Below are 19656 nucleotides of genomic sequence, written 5' to 3'. Positions count from 1 at the left end.
GCCATATCCAAGCAAAAGACAGCTATCTTGAGCTTTCCATGTGGGCTGTAATCAGCATGATCTTAACCACCTACCACCTGGACCCTTCTCTAAGTGCCTGGAACTTGGAATCATGCATTTAAGACTAACTTCTTCTCATAGAGAACAGAAGAAAAGTTAACACATTAAAAAAGGGAGAACCTCAGAAGGCAAATAGGAATGACTGGAGCTTTTCTACTTTTGATTCATCAAATTCTGGCCACAAAAAAACAAAATTCACCCTGGAGACAAACCACATTTCAAAGACTATATCCTACTATCAATACCTTCCAGACCCCCAAGGTATTATTTCATGAGCTCTAAATTTCCATGGTTTCCACATCAACAGATTGGCCCAAAGGAGCAGACCACATCTGACCAAACCAACAAGTTGAAAGCCCAGCTCAGTCACTGAGTGATGTCTGGCAGAGAACTTAACCTTGACATGGCCCTGTTTCTATATCTGAAAAGTGGAGACAGCAGCCCTTTCATCAGAATAGGCTGGATGGGGGACACCTCATAAAAAGAAGACTGTAAAATCCTTTGCAATACATTCAGTGTCCCATAAAATCTTAATAATTATAATCAAGCTGTGTCTAGAAGTCTGCAAGGTCTGCACATGACAAGTAGTAGTCACTGCTCTGGTATCTGATAACACGACATTCTCACCCCCAGTGCCTCCTTTAGCTGCACAAACTGGTCTCGGCCAAGTCTGGCTTCTTCATACCAAGGTTGCAAGTGAAAAACATGGCTGAAGCCAAGTCATCTTGGTCTAATCAGCATCACGTTTCACTGGAGACAAGATTTTCCCAGCCTCCTATCACAGATCATGAACTTCTGTATAACTATGGCTGAGGAGACCGCCTGCATGAAAACTGACCCCCCACTGCAGAGGACTTCCCCACTGTACAGCATGTGTTCGTCCTAATCACATCACAGGGGACAAACTGTCAGCTGAACTATGTTGGAGATGGTAAAGAGATCTTATAACTGGCACTTTCCATATCAAAGTGCTGTAGCCTCCACACTGGCAGCAAAGGACTAAAGGAATACTACTGATGGTACAGAGTATGGGTATCCATACAGAATCCAGGTAGATTGGGACTCAAATTCCAGCTCTGACACTTGCCAACTTCTTTGACCTCAGGTAAGTCGCCTAACATCTCAAAGTCTCAGTTTCCCCATCTATAAAATGAAAATAATCATGTTTACTACACAGGATTGGTTAAGAACTAACTAACAGACAGCAGTTACTATCACATATGGTTTCCAGTGATGGTGACGGTGATGATGGTGATGATCACAAAAACGAAAACAGACTCTCACCATTCTGTCACTGCCTCCACTACAATTCCCCCCACTGAATTGGAGATGTAGGACAGAGGTATCACTACTTCATGTTTGTGTTCTCAGCACCTGGACCAATGCTTAATAAATTTGATTTAGACTTTTGTTTTTATTTTCATGACTCTTGGAGGTGGATCAAAAAAGATCTTACTACGATTTATGTCCAAGAGTGATCTGCCTATGTTTTCCTCTACAAGTGTTATAGTATTACATTTAGGCCTTACATTTAGGTTTTTAATCCCATTTTGAGTTTATTTTTGTGTCTGGTGTTAGGGAGTGTTCTAATTTCATTCTTTTACATGTAGCTCTATAATGGCATGGGGCTTTCCTTGTGGCTCAGCTGGCAAAGAATCTACCTGCTATGCATGGCACCTGGGTTGGGAAGATCCCCTGGAGAAGGAAAAGGCTACCCACTCCAGTATTCTGGCCTGGAGAATTCCAAAGACTATACAGTCCATGGGGTCGCAAAGAGTCAGACACGACTGAGAGACTTTCCCTCACTCACTCTATAATGGCATACATGGGGAAAAAATCTAAAGGAGAGTGAATATATGTATATGTAAAACTGATTCACTTTGCTGTACACCTGAAACTAACACAACATTGTAAATCAACTGGAGTACAATTTAAAAATTGTTTTAATTTTGATTAGACTGATTTGATTATATGATGCTGAATGCAGAAGATTAGGCTAAAAGATGACAGATGCTTGGATTAAAAAGATGAGACTTCCTTCATGAATTATTGTCTACATATGGGCAAAACCAGTCCACTTAGCCTGCCTAGGCTGGTGCCCCAGGGAGTTTTCCTCACTGAAGCAAATTCTGCTTGTTCAAGTCTTCGTTTGAATAATAATAGCAGAGGAAGCTCAAAGTGACTCAGGTGGTACTCCTGGAATTCTTTTTAAGATATAGATATGAAACCAGTCCCTTGGCAAAAATAATTTCTTTTTCACAACCTTTGGTTTCAATATTCAAAAGAAATCACTGCCCAGCCCAAGGTAGGAAGAACTAGGATCTTCATTTTAATGTCACTGCTCTTGCCCTCCTCATCCTTACTCCCACCACTTGTGTCCTGACAATCCAGCCACCTATTCCATACACAGAGCAAGGTTTAAAAAATAATAAAATTGTGTCCTTTCTCCTATCAATGGTCCATTGAGACTTCTCTCACATACTCCTTTTCTACCCACCCTCTTCTTCCTAATCTGCCATCAAAAAGTGACTTCTTCTGGACTCTTATAGGATTATTTTCTGATCATGGAATTTTTATATCATCTTATGTATAACTATTTCAATTCAAGTATTCACTATTTCAGTCAACAAATACTTCCTGAGTACTTGCTTTATATAAAGCACTGGGAATACAGCAGCAAACAAAACAGATATGTAGGTTCACGGAAACTACATCCTACTATGTTCAACTCTTTCCTCAGTGAATTGATGGATGGATGGTTAAAACAAACGTCTCTCTATAAGGTCACTCCTTGAAAGGACCAAGGAGACACAGCCCTTTATCTCCACCATAGTGGAGAGTACTCTCCACGATAGTCGACAGCTCAGCCATCTTTTCTTAAAATATACTTTGCCCACTCCTATTCCCCAGCTTTCCTCACATTGCCTGTAATGCCTCCCACTTGACCTGCCTGATACCCACTCAACTTATGCTGAATAAGCCCCATCTCCTCCCAGAACCCCTCTCAAACTGATTCTTTAGCCAGCAGTGGTACCTTCCTTCTTTAACCTGTAGAATGCTTATGTATTATAATCAGACTTTACAATTACTTCATATTCTCTAAATGCCCAGGATGGTACCTTTGCCAGTGCTATAATGCTCCCTTTAACCTAGTGTAGTACCTTCCATTTAACAGGAAGTTCAGTGAAAGTTTTGATTAGCTGAATAGTAAGAGACTGTGGGGGGCTTTCTAGGTGGCATTAGTGGTAAAGAACCCACCTGCCAATGCAGGAAACATAAGTGACGCAGGTTCCAAAAGATCCCTTGGCGGAGCACACGGCAACCCACTCCAGTATTCTTGCCTGGAGAATCCCATGGACAGAGGAGTCTGACAGCTATGGTCCATATTCACAAAGAGTTGGACCTGACTGAAGCTACTTAGCACGCATGCACACAGACACTGTGGATATTCATGGGACAGGCTGGGGTATCTGAATCACAATCACTATTCTAGGACTTGTAGTCAGAGACATTCAAAAATGTACGCACCCTGGAATGTACAAAAGGGACCCCAAGATCTAATATTGAAATATACTGGCAATGAAAAAGAAGATTATATTAATGTCAGAAAAACTAACTTGTGCCCTATGAGAGGTTGTAACCTTTTCACGTTTATAACACCTATAGAGGAAGATCACTGCAGATGGTGACTGCAGCCATGAAATTAAAAGACACTTGCTCCTTGGAAGAAAAGCTATGACCAACCTAGACAGCATATTAAAAAGCAGAGACATTACTTTGCCAACAAAGGTCCATTTAGTCAAAGCTATGGTTTTTCCAGTAGTCACGTATGGATGTGAGAGTTGGACTATAAAGAAAGCTGAGTACAGAAGAATTGATGCTTTGGAACTGTGGTGTTGGAGAAGACTCTTGAAAATCCCTTGGACTGCACAAAGATCCAACAAGTCCATCCTGAAGGAAATCAGTCCTGAATATTCACTGGAAGGACTGATGCTAAAGCTGAAGCTCCAATACTTTGGCCATCTGATGTGAAGAGCTGACTCATTGGAAAAGACCCTGATGCTGGGAAGGATGGAGGACAAGAGGAGAAGGGAACAACAGAGGATGAGACGGTTGGATGGTATCACCAACTTAATGGACATGAGTTTGAGCAAGTTCCGGGAGTTGGTGATGGACAGGGAAGCTTGGTATGCTGCAGTCCATGAGGTCACAAAGAGTCGGACGCAACTGAGCAACTGAATTGATAGAGGAAGTGATTCAATTCAAAGACCCAAGTTGTGTTGCCAGAAGCACTTTTCTTGTAATTTGGGAAATGCTCTCAAACAATGTGGTTATAGATGAGACTTTATTGAAGAACCCTCAGCTGAAAGCTGACAGCAAGTCAGCTGAGCCCAGGGGTAGATGGAGCTTAGTCAGTCACGCAGAGAAGCAGCATCCACTCTCCATCTGCAGATAAGGAAAAGCCTCAAAGAAAAATACTTGAAAATTTCCAATTACATTTGACAGAATAGCTAAAAAGCTTATGTACAATCACTTTAGTGAGTTTTAAGGCTTTAAAACTTCATTTAGTTTCACTGCACTTAAAAAAAATCTCTGAATATTCTGTCAGGTGACCTTCCCTGGTGGCTTAAAGAATCCGGAGATTCTTTAGACGATAAAGAATCCACCTGCAAGGCAGAAGGCCCAGGTTTGATCCCTGGGTCAGGAAGATTCCCTGGGGAAGGGAATGGCTACCCACTCCAGTATACTTGCCTGGAGAACCCCATGGATAGAAGAGCCTGGTGGGCTACAGTCCGTGGGGTCACAAACAGTCAGACATGACTGAGCAATAAGCATGCATGCATTCTATCAGGTACAACATAAAATGAGTAAAGAAAATATACTCTTGTTTCTAGAAACATTGACTCCTAGGAGTTCTCCTATGTCTGCTCTTGTTTATCTTAGAATAAATTTTTAAATTTCTGATATTATTCTGCTTTTTATCTTCTCTTTGTTTCATCTCTTTTCTATCGGAATTAAACTTTTGTTTTTCTTTTTAATGTATTTATATTTTAAATAGGTAACACATTTACATGCTCAAATATCAAAATGTATAAGAAAATACACAGTAAAAAGACACTTCCCCACCTCTCTCCCTACAGGTAACCACTGTTATTGTTTTTTTGTATGTCCTTTGGAGAAAAATTTTTAGCATACAGTAGCTGCAAATACAAGCAAATATTACCTCATCTTTGGAATTAAACCTTTCATACCACAATATGTCCCACTCCATCGGGGCAGGGTTGGAGTACCTTCTGGGAGGAAGTGTCTTGCACCATGCCTGGCATAGAATTAGGGATGCTATTATATAGGAAGCACTCAGTAAATGCTTGTGGATCTAAAGAGGCTACTGCAGGAAGAACAGAGAAATGCACACACAGCCTGACTTCTGTTCCTCCACTAATGTTATGAACTCACTCAGATTCTCACTTAAAGCAAGGGGACAAGGACCTTACCTTGTGCCCCCCTCCCGAAGTCCCTTCAACCCAATCCTATTTCTCTACCAGAGTGGTTTTGAGTATGGGATGGAGAAAAGGAATTTTTTAAAGGAGAAGACACAAAGAAATGAGGAAAGGAAAACAACTAAAAAAAGGATGCAGGAGAGGAAGGGGAAGGTGGAATTCAGAGAAGCATGAGCCCCTTTGAAAGGGAAGGGTCAGATGAAACCCACTAAAAATTCTGATCATCACCTGAACCCCATTCCATCCCCATTCCATCACCATCCTTCTGTCAGACATAAGCTGTGATTCAGGACACTGAAACACTCGAGATTAGGACTCAATAAATTTATCATGACACAGTGATTACTGAACACCAGCACCTGGAGAAAACATTCCAAGCCAGACTGGCAGTGCCTGTGCTGACAGTGCTCTTTTCCACATCTGAGAGGCCATGACTTTTAGTCCCACGACCTAAGACATCTGCTGAGTGTGAAGCCTCAACTCCTAATCTCCTTTATGTTATGCTTTGCTGTCAGAAACAAAACCTCTCCCTCAAAATAATTTTTTAAGTTCTCTAGACTTATATCCTCTTATCTCATCCCAAAGAGTGACTTACCATTTTATCAGAAACACATCTAAGTCCCAGAATAGAGAATGTCATATAGTATCTCTGCCTTTGAGGAACTATGGCCCTTCTTTCACATGGTAGCTGTGAACGTTTTTATAACAGATATCAGAAAGTTTCCACAGTCCGATCAAAAACATCTGCTTCCTTCATGCAGAGTGTGTTCACCATATTACAAAAATTAAGTTTGTATTTCCCATTCAGTATGTCTTTTGACAAATTCCAAAGCTCTGTCCTGCTGGTTAAGACAAAGATACAATTCTGCAATCTATGGCCAGCATGATGACAAAGAAAGCCAGGAACCCTCCGCTCCTCTGGGTGCCATCAGGAGTGGGCCCAAGGTGGAAGTGCTCTCTCTGGGCACTCACACCCCGTCACCATGTAAGGCATGATGTAAGATGAAAGCATCTGCTGACTCTCAGAGGTGTAATTATCACCAGGGTGGGGGTATAATTAAAGTACGGATAATTTACCTTGAAGAAGATAAAAATTAAGAATTATTAACGATCATAATTAGCCCTGTTATATCTAAGAATCACAAAATGCTTTACAAGCTGTAATTACCACAGCTCCCCCTCTGAGGAAGGGATTCATATCAGCTCCTTGTTTAACAGGGGGTGAAGTGATGGGCACGGGGGGAAGGCCGAAAGGGGTGGCGTAATGCTTCTCTGTCATCTGTCCTGTAAAGTGGCGAAACTTGAGAGAGGCCCCAGAAGGGCTGACTCCCATTATGGTATATGCCCTCATCCCCAAGCCACCACCCCAACTGCCAGAACTCCATCTCAAATCAAGCCACTCATCTCATTCTGACTTGCTGGCCATTTAAACTGCTGTAATGCAATAAAACTGTTCCATATCAGCCAGGATTTTACTAAACACTTAGAGGAAATAATAGATACTGCATTGCCTTCAAGGAACTTAAAACCTAATGAAGAAGACAAAACAAGCACCCATTAAATTAGAGAAAAGTATGGAAATTACACATTAACTAGTGCTAGGTTATATGATGCTGACTAAGCATGCTCTGGAAAAAATTTTCAATTGTAAGATCATTATGTATAAAGGTCAAGCAAGGTTTTGGGAGTAGATGGAACTTGTGTGGGGCCTCAAAGAAAATATATTAGGTTTTGGACTGGCAGAGGTGGGGTTCCAGGGGATAGGTCATTGAATAAAAAGAAACAACAGGAAAATTTGAAAGGTTTAACATATAATTTTAAAGAAAAAGTCTTCACTGAAAAAATGTTTATAGAACTTACCAATGAAACTTACTTTCTTTAAAGCCATCTAAAATTATCCTACTTAGATATTTTCCCAGAATCCACATCATGGCTCACACTGGGTTTTGGAGACGCCCATTAGACTGAGGATGACAGTAGAATTTTCACTGTTTTACCTAAATTTTCATTTTGGTGATTTCTCCAATAAGGCCAAGACAGAACTTGGTTCTGCTAGAATGCCACAGAATGTCAAATACATTATCTACTTTTTCTGGGTTGAGAAAATGGGTTCTGTGGTCTCTATCTCTGGAAAAACCTAAGACCATCTCAGTTCTCTGTCTGTTACTCCAACAGAGCTCCACATCCAAAGATTTTAGCATAGATGAGGCTTCGTGATTGATCTAATAATTATAAAGCATCTGAGTGATATAAGTTTATAATCTCTTTTCAATTCTTCTTAAAGAGTTCAAATCTCAAAGCCAAGAAACAGTACAACACTGCAGCTGCGCTCTGAACTTACCATCATTAACCCTTGATAAAAAGGAACATTTTTGCAGAACTGAGCACAGGCACTTGGATCATTCTTGGGCCAGTCACTGACATTCTCTGACCTCTCAGTCTCCAGTCTATAAAATAAATATAAAGAGACTTTTTGCCTACAAAGAATATAGAGATCTTCAGGTGATTTAAAAAAAATTTTTTTAATGAATCACAATGAGTGACATTGCCACATTTCAAGGATTCCAAGTTGGTCTTTAAAAAAAAATAAAATGAATGAATAAGTTAGGAATTGATAATTTTCTACATTCTCTGACATTTACCAACCTTTTAAGGAATGAGAAAGCAAAGAAAATCATTTCCTATCTAAGCATTATGTCAGGAGGTCCTTTTAAAATAATATTGTAAACTAATGACACTCTTAAATACAAGAACATTATATAACAATGAGGATCACTTCATTAGAATATCAAATTTGATTTTACAATTTAGCGTTTGAACCTGTTTACAGTGTTTCTGATAATGGACTGAGAACAGCAAGGAAGAGAGGCTAGTTCTCTTAGGTGTGTTCAGGTTTTTAAATATTTTCTCTCACATTGTACTGACTTTAAACAAAGTAGGTAAGAGAGCCACTGAACTGAGAAGGGAATGGCAATCCACTCCAGTATGCTTTCCTGGAGAATCCCATGGACAGAGGAGCCTGGAAGGCTATGGTCCATGGGGTCGAAAAGAGTCGGACTGAGTGACTGAACTGAACTGAAGAGAGCCACCACTGAATTTAAGATTTAGATTCATTCAGAGTGGTGAAGAGTTTTTTCTGTTACTGTGAATACAATTGCAACAACTTTCTCAAGGATGTTCAGAAGCATCTTCCTTTTGGGTTTGCTTCTATATTTGTTTCTTCTTGTTCAACTATTTTAGATGATTGATGTGTGAGTTGCTCAGTCATGTCCGACTCTTTGCAACCCCACAGAAGATAGCCCACCAGGCTCCTCTGTCTATGCGATTCTCCAGGCAAGAATACTGGAGTGGATCAAACCCGGGTCTCTTGCATTGCAAGCAGATTCTTTACCATCTGAGCTACAGGAAAGATCCACTAGATGATTAATATTTTCCCTTTATTCTCTTAGAACCTAATAAATGTCCAGTCCTTTTTTGAGTGTATTGACTATAGAAGTGTAATGAAATCATACAAATGCATCCCACCACCTGGGCTGAGGTCCCGTAACAGATCACACAAGCAGATAAAAACAGAATCAGACATAAGGCAAGGTTTGTCAAGGGAACTCCTTGAAAGACACCCATAAAAAGGGCTATTACCCTCTGTGAGATACAGAGGTTCTGTGATGGTTTGTGGTTACAGTGTATATAGTGCTCATGATGATTCCATCTTAGAATTCAAAGATTAAGAGAACTCTGCTGCTGCTGCTGCTAAGTCACGTCAGTCGTGTCCGACTCTGTGCGACCCCATAGATGGAAGCCCACCAGGCTCCTCTGTCCCTGGGATTCTCCAGGCAAGAACACTGGAGTGGGTTGCCATTTCCTTCTCCAATGCATGAAAGTGAAAAGTGAAAGTGAAGTTGCTCAGTCGTGTCCAACTCTTAGCGGCCCCATGGACTGTAGCCTATCAGGCTCCTCCATCCATGGGATTTCCCAGGCAAGAGTACTGGAGTGGGGTGCCACTGCCTTCTCCGAAAAGAACTCTATAAAACCCTAAATAGAAGTCAAAAAGAGATATCTTCATTCTTCACTAAGGAGCTGCTACAGCAAGTTTGCTGAGTCCAAGAAGTGGTGACAGTTCTAAGAGAACCTTTAGATCACAGACATTGATGCTGAAGTCCTTAAGGATGAAAAATTGAACCAGGCTTACAACTGTCTTCCCATTGCCAATCAATTCCACTTTCCTCTTCACCCCACTTCCAGGATAGCAACAAGGGAAGGGATGAATTGAATTCAAGATCACTATCATTCAGACCAACTTGAACATTAAAATACAGCCATCAGGACTCAGGTCCCAAATCTTCATATCCCATTGGAGGATCCTACAAAGTCTCATCAAAATTCAAAAAACCTATACTTGCCTCTGTTGGACAAAGGAAGAGAGAGAAATGCCAAAAACCACTGAATCATTTAATAGTCTCCATAAACCTATTACAAACCAAAGTTTCATACTGTCTGAAATGTAAGGGTGAGAGTCAACCAGGGATAAAATTCAGGTTCTTACAATAAAACAATGCTGATATTTGCAAATGATCGCCAGAGTTGAGAAACCCCTGACAAACATAATGGGTCAGAATGACTGATTACCTTAATGTGCTTCCACGAGAGCCAGACTTAAGTGTTTAGGTGTCATAATCATCAGTAACTGGGGCTGAACAAGATGACTATATCTACAATAATGCATTACACCAGCTCTTTTCCTCCAGGGGCATCAATATGCTAATGAAAACAGAAATGAGCAAATTTCATTTAGATAGAATATCACTAATAATAACATTTCACAGATTTAAAGTTCTCTTATGAACAATTTGATGAAAACATATTTTTAAGTACCCTTAAAAATTATTTACTAAGGACATGATCTCCAATCTGTAGGAAAATCATAAGACTAAAGAATATAGATGCAAATGTTTTCCCACCAGCATTTTTAGAGAAGAAATTAAAACTAGTTCCTTACAAACTCTTGTTGACCTGGAATGGTCTCAGGCAGTTCCCCATGGACTGTCATATCCCGGAAAGAAATCATCTGGGTCTCATTAGTTTATGCCAAAATTTCTGTTTAACCTCAGCCTAGAATTTATATCTTTTATAAAGTAAATGGTTTACAGGTCACTACTTTGTAATGAAATTGCAATTAACTAAGATTCTGAACATGAATTTATTTAATTTTAACAATTAAGGAAAAATAGAGATTCTGCCAAATATTCTATCCTTTCATGTTAGGTGGAGCCAGTACTCTGTCAGGAAGAAAGGTCTGTGAACCTCGTGCCAAAGAGCTACGTGAGCAAACAGCAAGATAAACAAGTCATTCGTGGAGACAGAGGTGGAGCTGGGCTTGGTTAGAAATGAATCAGGCCATCCCACAGAGTGGGTGTCTCCTTTCTAAGTTGTTCTTCAGGGCACAATTAAAACCTCTATAAAAGGCCCAGCTCCCAGCTGTTCAGTACACCTGCCAGCAGTGTCAGCGAGCACTTGACCTCTTCCTCTGGTGAAGTGGGTAAGTCCCATTCGGTGGGATCATGTTCTTCTGTACGATTCTTCATTTTCCAGATGTTGTAGATGTTGGGGGGGGTTAAGGAGGGTCTATGTGACAGTTAGCATCAGTATCTTACAGATATACCTGCTCCTACTGCTGCTAAGTCACTTTAGTCGTGTCCGACTCTGTGCGACCCCATAGACAGCAGCCCACTAGGCTCCCCCATCCCTGGGATTCTCCAGGCAAGAACACTGGAGTGGGTTGCCATTTCCTTCTCCAATGCATGAAAGGGAAAAGTGAAAGTGAAGTTGCTCAGTTGTGCCTGACTCTTAGTGACCCCATGGACTGCAGCCTACCAGGCTCCTCCGTCCATGGGAGGAGGAGATATACCGACAGATATACCTAATTCCTACTAACTCCATGCCATCTTTCTATGGAGCACTTAACTCTATAGGTTTGTTTGGACATTAGGGGTTGGAGGATGGTCATATATGACTGATGTGGCTCATCTTCCTAAAAAAAGTTTGCCAGCCCTCAGTTCTCCTCTTTATATTGCTTCTACCCAATATGGACTATGCTCATGTGGTTATGGTACCTGAGGTATTGAAGTTGAGAAGCAACTAAAGAAGCCAGCTTTCCAGGTTCAGTCTGACTCATCAAATCTGGCAGCCAATCAGAAAGCACCTAACAGAAACTTACAATGATTGAATACTTGTAATACATAAGAATTAAGGCTAATAATATGAACTTTGTTTTCTGCATTGATATATCTAAATATTACAATACCACCTTTGACTAGGAAGTAGTACTTAAGAGCTGGTGACTTACAAATTATACTTCTAGATCTCTAAAGGACTATATACAGTTAGGAACTAATCCACATCCCCTTTTTATTGTTCCAGTTTTGCTGCTACAATTAGGTTTACTTATCCATTTTAAGATCCTTCACTTTTTGGTTTTCACGTAGCCGCTTTGCTCAGTCTTAGAGGAAAATTCTTGAGTAGCAACCTATCAAATCTAAATATCTACAATCTTCAGTCTGATTTGAAAAACACTAGGGAATAGGAAGAAAGAGAAAGGATATGGATAATACAAACTGGGTAGAAAATCAAAAGCTAACTACAGGATAGCCTGAGATGCGTGCCTGGCTTGAAATTTTTCAGAATCTCTTCCCTTTTATAAGCACTACATGAAAGTGAATGTCAGTCAGTCGTGTCCAAAGCCTTGTGATCCCATGAACTGTAGCCTGACTGGCTCCTTTTCCATGTAACTCTCCAGGCAAGAGTACTGGAATGGGTTGCCATTTCCTTCTCCAGGGGATCTTCCCCACCCAGGGATCGAACCAGGGTCTCCTGTGTTGCAGGCAGATTCTTTACCAACTGAGCCATATTCAAAGATTTTAAAATGCTTTGAAAGTCCCAGTTGAAAATACTTTGGTAAAGTCAAATTATTTAGGGATCTGCCTGAAACTGTGGAGAAAGCCTCCCCAAGATCAGAAACAGAGTTTTATTCTGAATCCAATTTTATTGTTCTAGGTTTACTTGAATTTGAAGGAAGAAAAAAATGTCTCCACTTCTGAGAAGCATCTTTAATATCACTAAAATTTTCAATCAATATGCCTCACATGATTGTGATGGGACAACACTAAGCAAGAAAGACCTGAAGAATCTACTTGAGAGGGAATTTGGAGATATCCTTCGGGTAAGAAATAACAAGAAAAGGAAATTTCTCTACTGATTTAGAGCTATGAAATTTCTTCTCAGGAGAGACCAGAGCAAGGAATGGTGACTTTATATTCATTTATAGCCATGACAGTTCTACACCATATTCCCCATTCATGTCTGAGTCTGAAGGTAATTAATTAGTTACTTAATTATTTAATCAGGCTCTTCTCTAGTAAAATGGCATTTCTGCAAATGTTTTGTTCTGTTTTCAAACATGGGATAAAAATCAAATCAGCATACTGGCTATTTCAGACAGAAATGGCTGCTGCAAATCTTCATACATTTCCACTGCTTTCTCTCTTGAGGATGAATTCATTCTTATTTATCCAGCTATAACTTGTATTCTTTTGATCAGCATTAAATTATAAGACGCAAAAATTTCCAATGAATGTATGCTTTAAAATTAGGTTGTTCACGTTTTACATGCGGACAAGACTCCATACAACTGAGTGTTTCTCTAATTGTTCTTAATGTCTTTTGAGTACCAACATATTATAAAATATGCAGTGTGTGTGTGGAAGTTTACTACCTGTAAATAGTACATTGTAAAAGTTTTGATTTCTTTTTCAGAGACCACACGACCCAGAAACGGTAGACCTGGTCCTGGAACTTCAGGATCGCGACCGTGACGGGCTAATCGATTTCCATGAATTCCTCGCGATCGTTTTCAAAGTGGCTGCAGCTTGTTATTATGCTCTCGGCCAGGCCTCGGGGCTAAATGAGAAGGAAGCCAAGTGTGAGGGAAAGGGAAACCCGTTACAAGATCGCAGGAGGGAAGACCAAAGGAGATTCGAGCCCCAAAACAGACAACAAGAAGAACGCAGGCTGAAGAGGCAGGAACTGGAGGAGCTCGCTGAGGAAGAGGAGCTGAGGGAGCAGCAAGTAAGACGTGAGCAGAGGCTGCAAAGGAGAAAACAAGAAGAGTGTGGTGAGGAGGAAGAGCTGCAGCAAAGGCCCAAGGGTCGGGAGCCAGAGGAGCTTCTGAGCCGAGAGCAAAGTTTCGAGAGGCAGGAGCAACGGGAACGACAGCGCCTCCAGGTGGAACAGCAACAGCGGCAAAGAGGAGAGCTGCGGGAGCGCCAGGAAGAAGTGCAGCTCCAAAGGCGGGAGACTCAGGAGCTCCAGAGGGAGCGTCTGGAGGAAGAGCAGCAACTGCAAAAGCAGAGGCGCGGGCGCGAGGAGCGGCTCTTGGAGCAGGAGAGGCGGGAGCAGGAGCTGCGGCGCAAGGAGCAGGAGCTGCTCGAGAGACAGCAGGAGCAGCAGATCCGCGAGGAGGTGCAGAGCCTTCAAGAAGACCAGGAGAGGCAACGACGCAAGGAAGAGCAGCGCTACGACCAGAACTGGAAGTGGCAACTAGAGGAGGAAAGCCAGAGACGCCGCTACACACTGTACGCCAAGCCAGCTCAACGGGAGCAGGTGAGGGAGGAAGGGCAGCTGCGGCTTGAAGAGGAGCAGCTGCAGCGGGAGAAGAGGCGCCAGGAGCGAGAAAGGCAGTATCGGGAAGTGGAGCTGCAGAGGGAGGAAGAGCGACTAAAGCAGGAGGAGGAGCAGGTGCAGAGAGAGGAGCAGCTTCAGAGAGAGAAACGCGAGAAGAGGCGCCAGGAGCCCCAGAAGCAGTATCTAGAGAAAGTGGAGCTGCAGGAGGAGGAGCAGCTGCAGAGAGAGGTACGAGAGAAGAGGCGCCAGGAGCGCGAGAGGCAGTACCTCGAGAAGGAGGAGCTGCAGCGGCAGGAAGAGCGATTGCAGAGAGAGAAGGAGCAGCTGCTGAGGGAGGAACGCGAGAAGAGGCGCCAGGAGCGCGAGAGGCAGTATCTAGAGAAAGTGGAGCTGCAGGAAGAGGAGCAGCTGCAGAGAGAGGAACACCAGAAGAGGCGCCAGGAGCGTGAGAGGCAGTATCTCGAGAAGGAGGAGCTGCAGCGGCAGGAAGAGCGACTGCAGAGAGAGAAGGAGCAGCTGCAGAGAGAGGAACGCGAGAAGAGGCGCCAGGTGCTCGAGAGGAAGTATCTCGAGGAGGAGGAGCTGCAGCGGGAGGAAGACCGACTGCTGAGAGAGAAGCAGCTGCTGAGAGAGGAACGTGAGAAGAGGCTTCAGGGGCGCGAGAGACAGTATCTAGAGAAGGTGGAGCTGCAGCGGGAAGAGGAGCAGCTGCAGAGAGAGAAGAGGCGCCAAGAGCGGGAAACACAATATCGGGAAGAGGAGCTGCTGCGGGAGGAAGAGCGACTGCACAGAGAGGAGCAGCAGCTGCAGAGAGAGGAATGTGAGAAAAGGAGGCGCCAGGAGCTCGAGAGACAGCTAGAGGAGGAGGAGCTGCAGCGCCTGGACAGGAAGAGGCAATTCCGGGATGAGGATCAGCACCAAAATGAAGTTCGTAATAACAGGGTTTACGCCAAACACCGAGAGAACAAAGAAAAGAGCTGGCCACTGGATGATTCCCGGGTGCAGCAGAGTCAATTCCAGCAGGATCGGCGCCCCCTGCAGGATGAACAAGAAGAGAAAAGAGAACGCGAACAAGAGAGGAGGAGCCGGCAAAAGCGTGACAGGCAATTCCCAGCTGAACAACTGCTGGAGCGAGAGCAGCAAAAGGAAACCGAAAGGCGAGATAGGAAATTCCGAGAGGAAGAACAGCTGCTGAAAGGGGAAAGAGAGGAGAAAATACGCTATCTGGAAGAAGACAGAAAGTTCCGCCGCCTGGAAGGCGAGCAACAGCTACGCCAGGAGCGAGATAGAAAATTCCGCGAGGAAGAACAACTGAGCCGCCAGGAACGAGACAGAAAATTCCGTGAGGAAGAGCATCTCCTGCAGGAAAGGGAAGAACAGCTGCGCCGCCAGGAACGCGACAGAAAGTTCCGCGAAGAGGAACAGCAGCTGCGCCTCCTGGAACGCGAGCAACAGCTACGCCAAGAACGAAACAGAAAATTCCGCGAAGAACAGCTCCTGAGAGAAAGGGAAGAACAGCTGCGCCGCCAGGAACGCGACAGAAAGTTCCGTGAGGAGGAACAGCTCCTGCAGGAAAGAAAAGAACTGCGCCGTCAGGAACGCGACAGAAAGTTCCGTGAGGAGGAACAGCTCCTGCAAGAACGGGAAGAACAGCTGCGCCGCCAGGAGCGCGACAGAAAGTTCCGTGAGGAGGAACAGCTCCTGCAGGAAAGAGAAGAACTGCGCCGCCAGGAGCGCGACAGAAAGTTCCGTGAGGAGGAACAGCTCCTGCAGGAAAGAGAACTGCGCCGCCAGGAGCGCGAGCCACAACTTCGCCAGGAACGCGACAGAAAGTTCCATGAGGAGGAACAGCTCCTGCAGGAAAGGGAACAACAGTTGCGCCGCCAGGAACGCGACAGAAAGTTCCGTGAGGAGGAACAGCTCCTGCAAGAAAAGGAAAAGCTGCGCCGCCAGGAGCGCGACAGAAAGTTCCGTGAGGAGGAACAGCTCCTGCAAGAAAGGGAAGAACAGCTGCGCCGCCAGGAGCGCGACAGAAAGTTCCGTGAGGAAGAACAGCTCCTGCAGCAAAGAGAAGAACTGCGCCGCCAGGAGCGCGAGCCACAACTTCGCCGGGAACGTGACAGAACGTTCCGTGAGGAGGAACAGCTCCTGCAAGAACGGGAAGAACAGCTGCGCCGCCAGGAGCGCGACAGAAAGTTCCGTGAGGAGGAACAGCTCCTGCAGGAAAGAGAACTGCGCCGCCAGGAGCGCGAGCCACAACTTCGCCAGGAACGCGACAGAAAGTTCCGTGAGGAGGAACAGCTCCTGCAAGAAAAGGAAAAGCTGCGCCGCCAGGAGCGCGACAGAAAGTTCCGTGAGGAGGAACAGCTCCTGCAAGAAAGGGAAGAACAGCTGCGCCGCCAGGAGCGCGACAGAAAGTTCCGTGAGGAAGAACAGCTCCTGCAGCAAAGAGAAGAACTGCGCCGCCAGGAGCGCGAGCCACAACTTCGCCGGGAACGTGACAGAACGTTCCGTGAGGAGGAACAGCTCCTGCAAGAACGGGAAGAACAGCTGCGCCGCCAGGAGCGCGACAGAAAGTTCCGTGAGGAGGAACAGCTCCTGCAAGAAAGGGAAGAACAGCTGCGCCGCCAGGAGCGCGACAGAAAGTTCCGTGAGGAAGAACAGCTCCTGCAGCAAAGAGAAGGACTGCGCCGCCAGGAGCGCGAGCCACAACTTCGCCAGGAGCGCGACAGAAAGTTCCGTGAGGAAGAACAACTCCTGCAGCAGAGAGAAGAACTGCGCAGCCAGGAGCGCGACAGAAAGTTCCAAGAAGAAGAACAGCTCCTCAGAGAAAGGGAAGAACAGCAGCTGCGCCGTCAGGAACTTGAGGGGGTCTTCTCCCAGGAGGAACAACTGAGGCGCGCCGAGCAAGAGGAAGAACAGCGACGTCAGAGGCAGAGAGACAGGAAGTTCCTCGAGGAAGAGCAGAGCCTCCAGCGCGAGCGAGAGGAAGAGAAGCGCCGCGTCCAGGAGCAGGACAGGAAGTTCCTCGAGCAAGAAGAGCAGCTGCACCGCGAGGAGCAGGAAGAGCTGAGGCGCCGGCAGCAGCTAGACCAGCAGTACCGGGCGGAGGAGCAGTTTGCTAGGGAGGAGAAGAGGCGTCGTCAGGAACAAGAATTGAGGCAAGAAGAGCAGAGACGCCGCCAGGAGCAGGAGAGGAAATTCCGGGAAGAAGAACAGCTCCGCCGCCAGCAGCAGGAGGAGCAGAGGCTTCGCCAAGAGCGCGACGTGCAGCAGAGCCGCCGCCAAGTGTGGGAGGAAGACAAGGGCCGCCGGCAGGTCCTGGAGGCTGGCAAGCGGCAGTTTGCCAGTGCCCCAGTGCGCTCCAGTCCGCTCTACGAGTACATCCAAGAGCAGAGATCCCAGTACCGCCCTTAAAGAGATGCTGCCAAATCCCGACACCTGCCGAAGCTTCGAGCAAAGGAAAATGAGAATCACTGAGTACCAAATGACTCTGGTTGTGGGAAAACTCTGGTGTTAGAATAACTCTTTTTTACAAAATCTTAATCTGTACTTTTTCATGTGCTTTGTACTTCTGCCTTTTATTCTTTCTTAAATAGTTCTTTAGGATGTCTTTGCTCTTTGGTGCAGATGTGGTGTGCATTTTTAAAAACCATAAAAGCCATTTAATTTGTTTAAGGAATTTTGTTTGGGGAACACGTTCATTCATTGCTTTCAGAAGTAACAAAGATAGTATGTCCATTTGAGATTCAAAAGAATGGGTCAGCTTTTTTATTGACCCATCTTGTAGAGAGCTCAGATATTTTTTATGTTCAAGTTGATATTTCTTTCTGGGCCTAAATTATGTTAATATTTATCTCCAAATAGCGTCCCACTTTTTGTGGCATAATTAGCACAGATTCTGCAAGGGGACTGAATTTTTTCAAAAACCCCTGAATAGTGCAGGAGGAATGGCTTCTCCAGAAAGAGTCACTGAATTCAGCCCATAATTGGAAGAAATATATATAAGACTTGGAATTAGATTTCTTTTACATTTAACTCCATAAATACTTAAAATATCATGAAGCAAAAGCAAGGTGTTTCTCAAACAACTCCAGAGCTCAAACTTTAAAACCATGTCTGCTGTAGTCTGTAGCATTCAGTTCCTTTCCCCCAGTGTTGGATGAGCTTGAGAATATTACTGCCTTTGTTAATTTTAGCTGAGAAGGGACCTGCTCAGGATCCTGTAAACATCTGTCTTGCTCTAGAGCCAACAAGAGATCACAGAGCATTTGGGGGTGGGGAAAAGGGAAGTTTTGTGGACAGAAGGGCAAGTCCCTAGAGGCCCTTTGACAAGCCCTGTCAGCCCACAATCCTTTGAGCCCTACTGATACTACCTTGGAGACATGTTAAAATTATTGGACTGTGTAAAAAATAATAATAATAAATATTTTGGCAATTATTTTTGTCTGTTTTAACTGTGCATCAAACCATAACTCAAGATTTAATGGTCTGGGAACTGACGTAACTTTCCAGTCATTTAAGGGTTTTGTTTACTATTAATTGATGTCTAGTTGTGAAAAAGAAAAAAAAAAAACCTCTATTCTCCACAACCATTTTTTTGACTATTAGAGTGAATGCTATATTATTTCCACCAAGTTAGGATTCTTTTTCCAAGTATTTTTATTCTTGACTCTGCAGCTGTCTTTGTCCTTTTAAAATGGAGCAGGGCCCTATGGCCCTTCCCCCCGCCCCACCCCCATGTCCTGCCTTTTGCTTGTGGAAAACTTTGGTCAAAGAAGTTTAATCAGAGAAATGAGAACACATAGAAACAAAGGACAACAGTCAAAGGAGACCAAATAATAATAAGGTAGTTATTAGGTGAGTTTTCATTCCAAGCCAAAGAAAGGCAATGCCAAAGAATGTTCAGACTACCGCACAATTGCACTCATCTCACATGCCAGCAAAGTAATGCTCAAAATTCTCCAAGCCAGGCTTCAGTTCAGTTCAGTTCAGTTGCTCAGGCATGTCCGACTTATTGTGACCCCATGAATCACAGCATGCCAGGCCTCCCTGTCCATCACCAACTCCTAGAGTCCACCCAAACCCGTGTCCATCGAGTCGGTGATGCCATCCAGCCATCTCATCCTCTGTTGTCCCCTTCTCCTCCTGCCTCCAGTCCTTCCCAGCATTAGCGTCTTTCCCAGTGAGTCACCTCTTCACACAAAGTGGCCAAAGTATTGGAGTTTCAGCTTCAGCATCAGTCCTTCCAATGAACAACCAGGACTGATCTTTAGGATGGACTGGTTGGATCTTCTTGCAGTCCAATGGACTCTCAAGAGTCTTCTCCAACACCACAGTTCAAAAGCATCAATTCTTCAGTGCTCAGCTTTCTTCACCGTCCAACTCTCACATCCATACATGACCACAGGAAAAACCA

At 44.2% G+C, this 19656-nt stretch overlaps 1 protein-coding gene across 1 annotated transcript; it reads left to right on the top strand.

The window, feature by feature from the left end:
* Nucleotides 1-11045: 11045 nt before the first annotated feature.
* Nucleotides 11046-18678, top strand: TCHH (trichohyalin). Its single transcript, XM_086392738.1, has 3 exons — nucleotides 11046-11097; nucleotides 12612-12777; nucleotides 13371-18678. Exons 2-3 carry the CDS (start codon nucleotides 12640-12642, stop codon nucleotides 17652-17654), a joined length of 4422 nt encoding a protein of 1473 aa, XP_086248864.1. The 5' UTR covers nucleotides 11046-11097; nucleotides 12612-12639; the 3' UTR covers nucleotides 17655-18678.
* The last annotated feature ends 978 nt before the right edge of the window (nucleotides 18679-19656 follow it).

The sequence above is a fragment of the Bos grunniens genome, chromosome 3 (assembly GCF_055505025.1).
Source record: "Bos grunniens cultivar Pamir isolate PY7600 chromosome 3, Bosgru_T2T1.0, whole genome shotgun sequence".
Taxonomy (NCBI): domain Eukaryota; kingdom Metazoa; phylum Chordata; class Mammalia; order Artiodactyla; family Bovidae; genus Bos; species Bos grunniens.
This window is presented reverse-complemented; position numbering and strand designations above follow the sequence as displayed.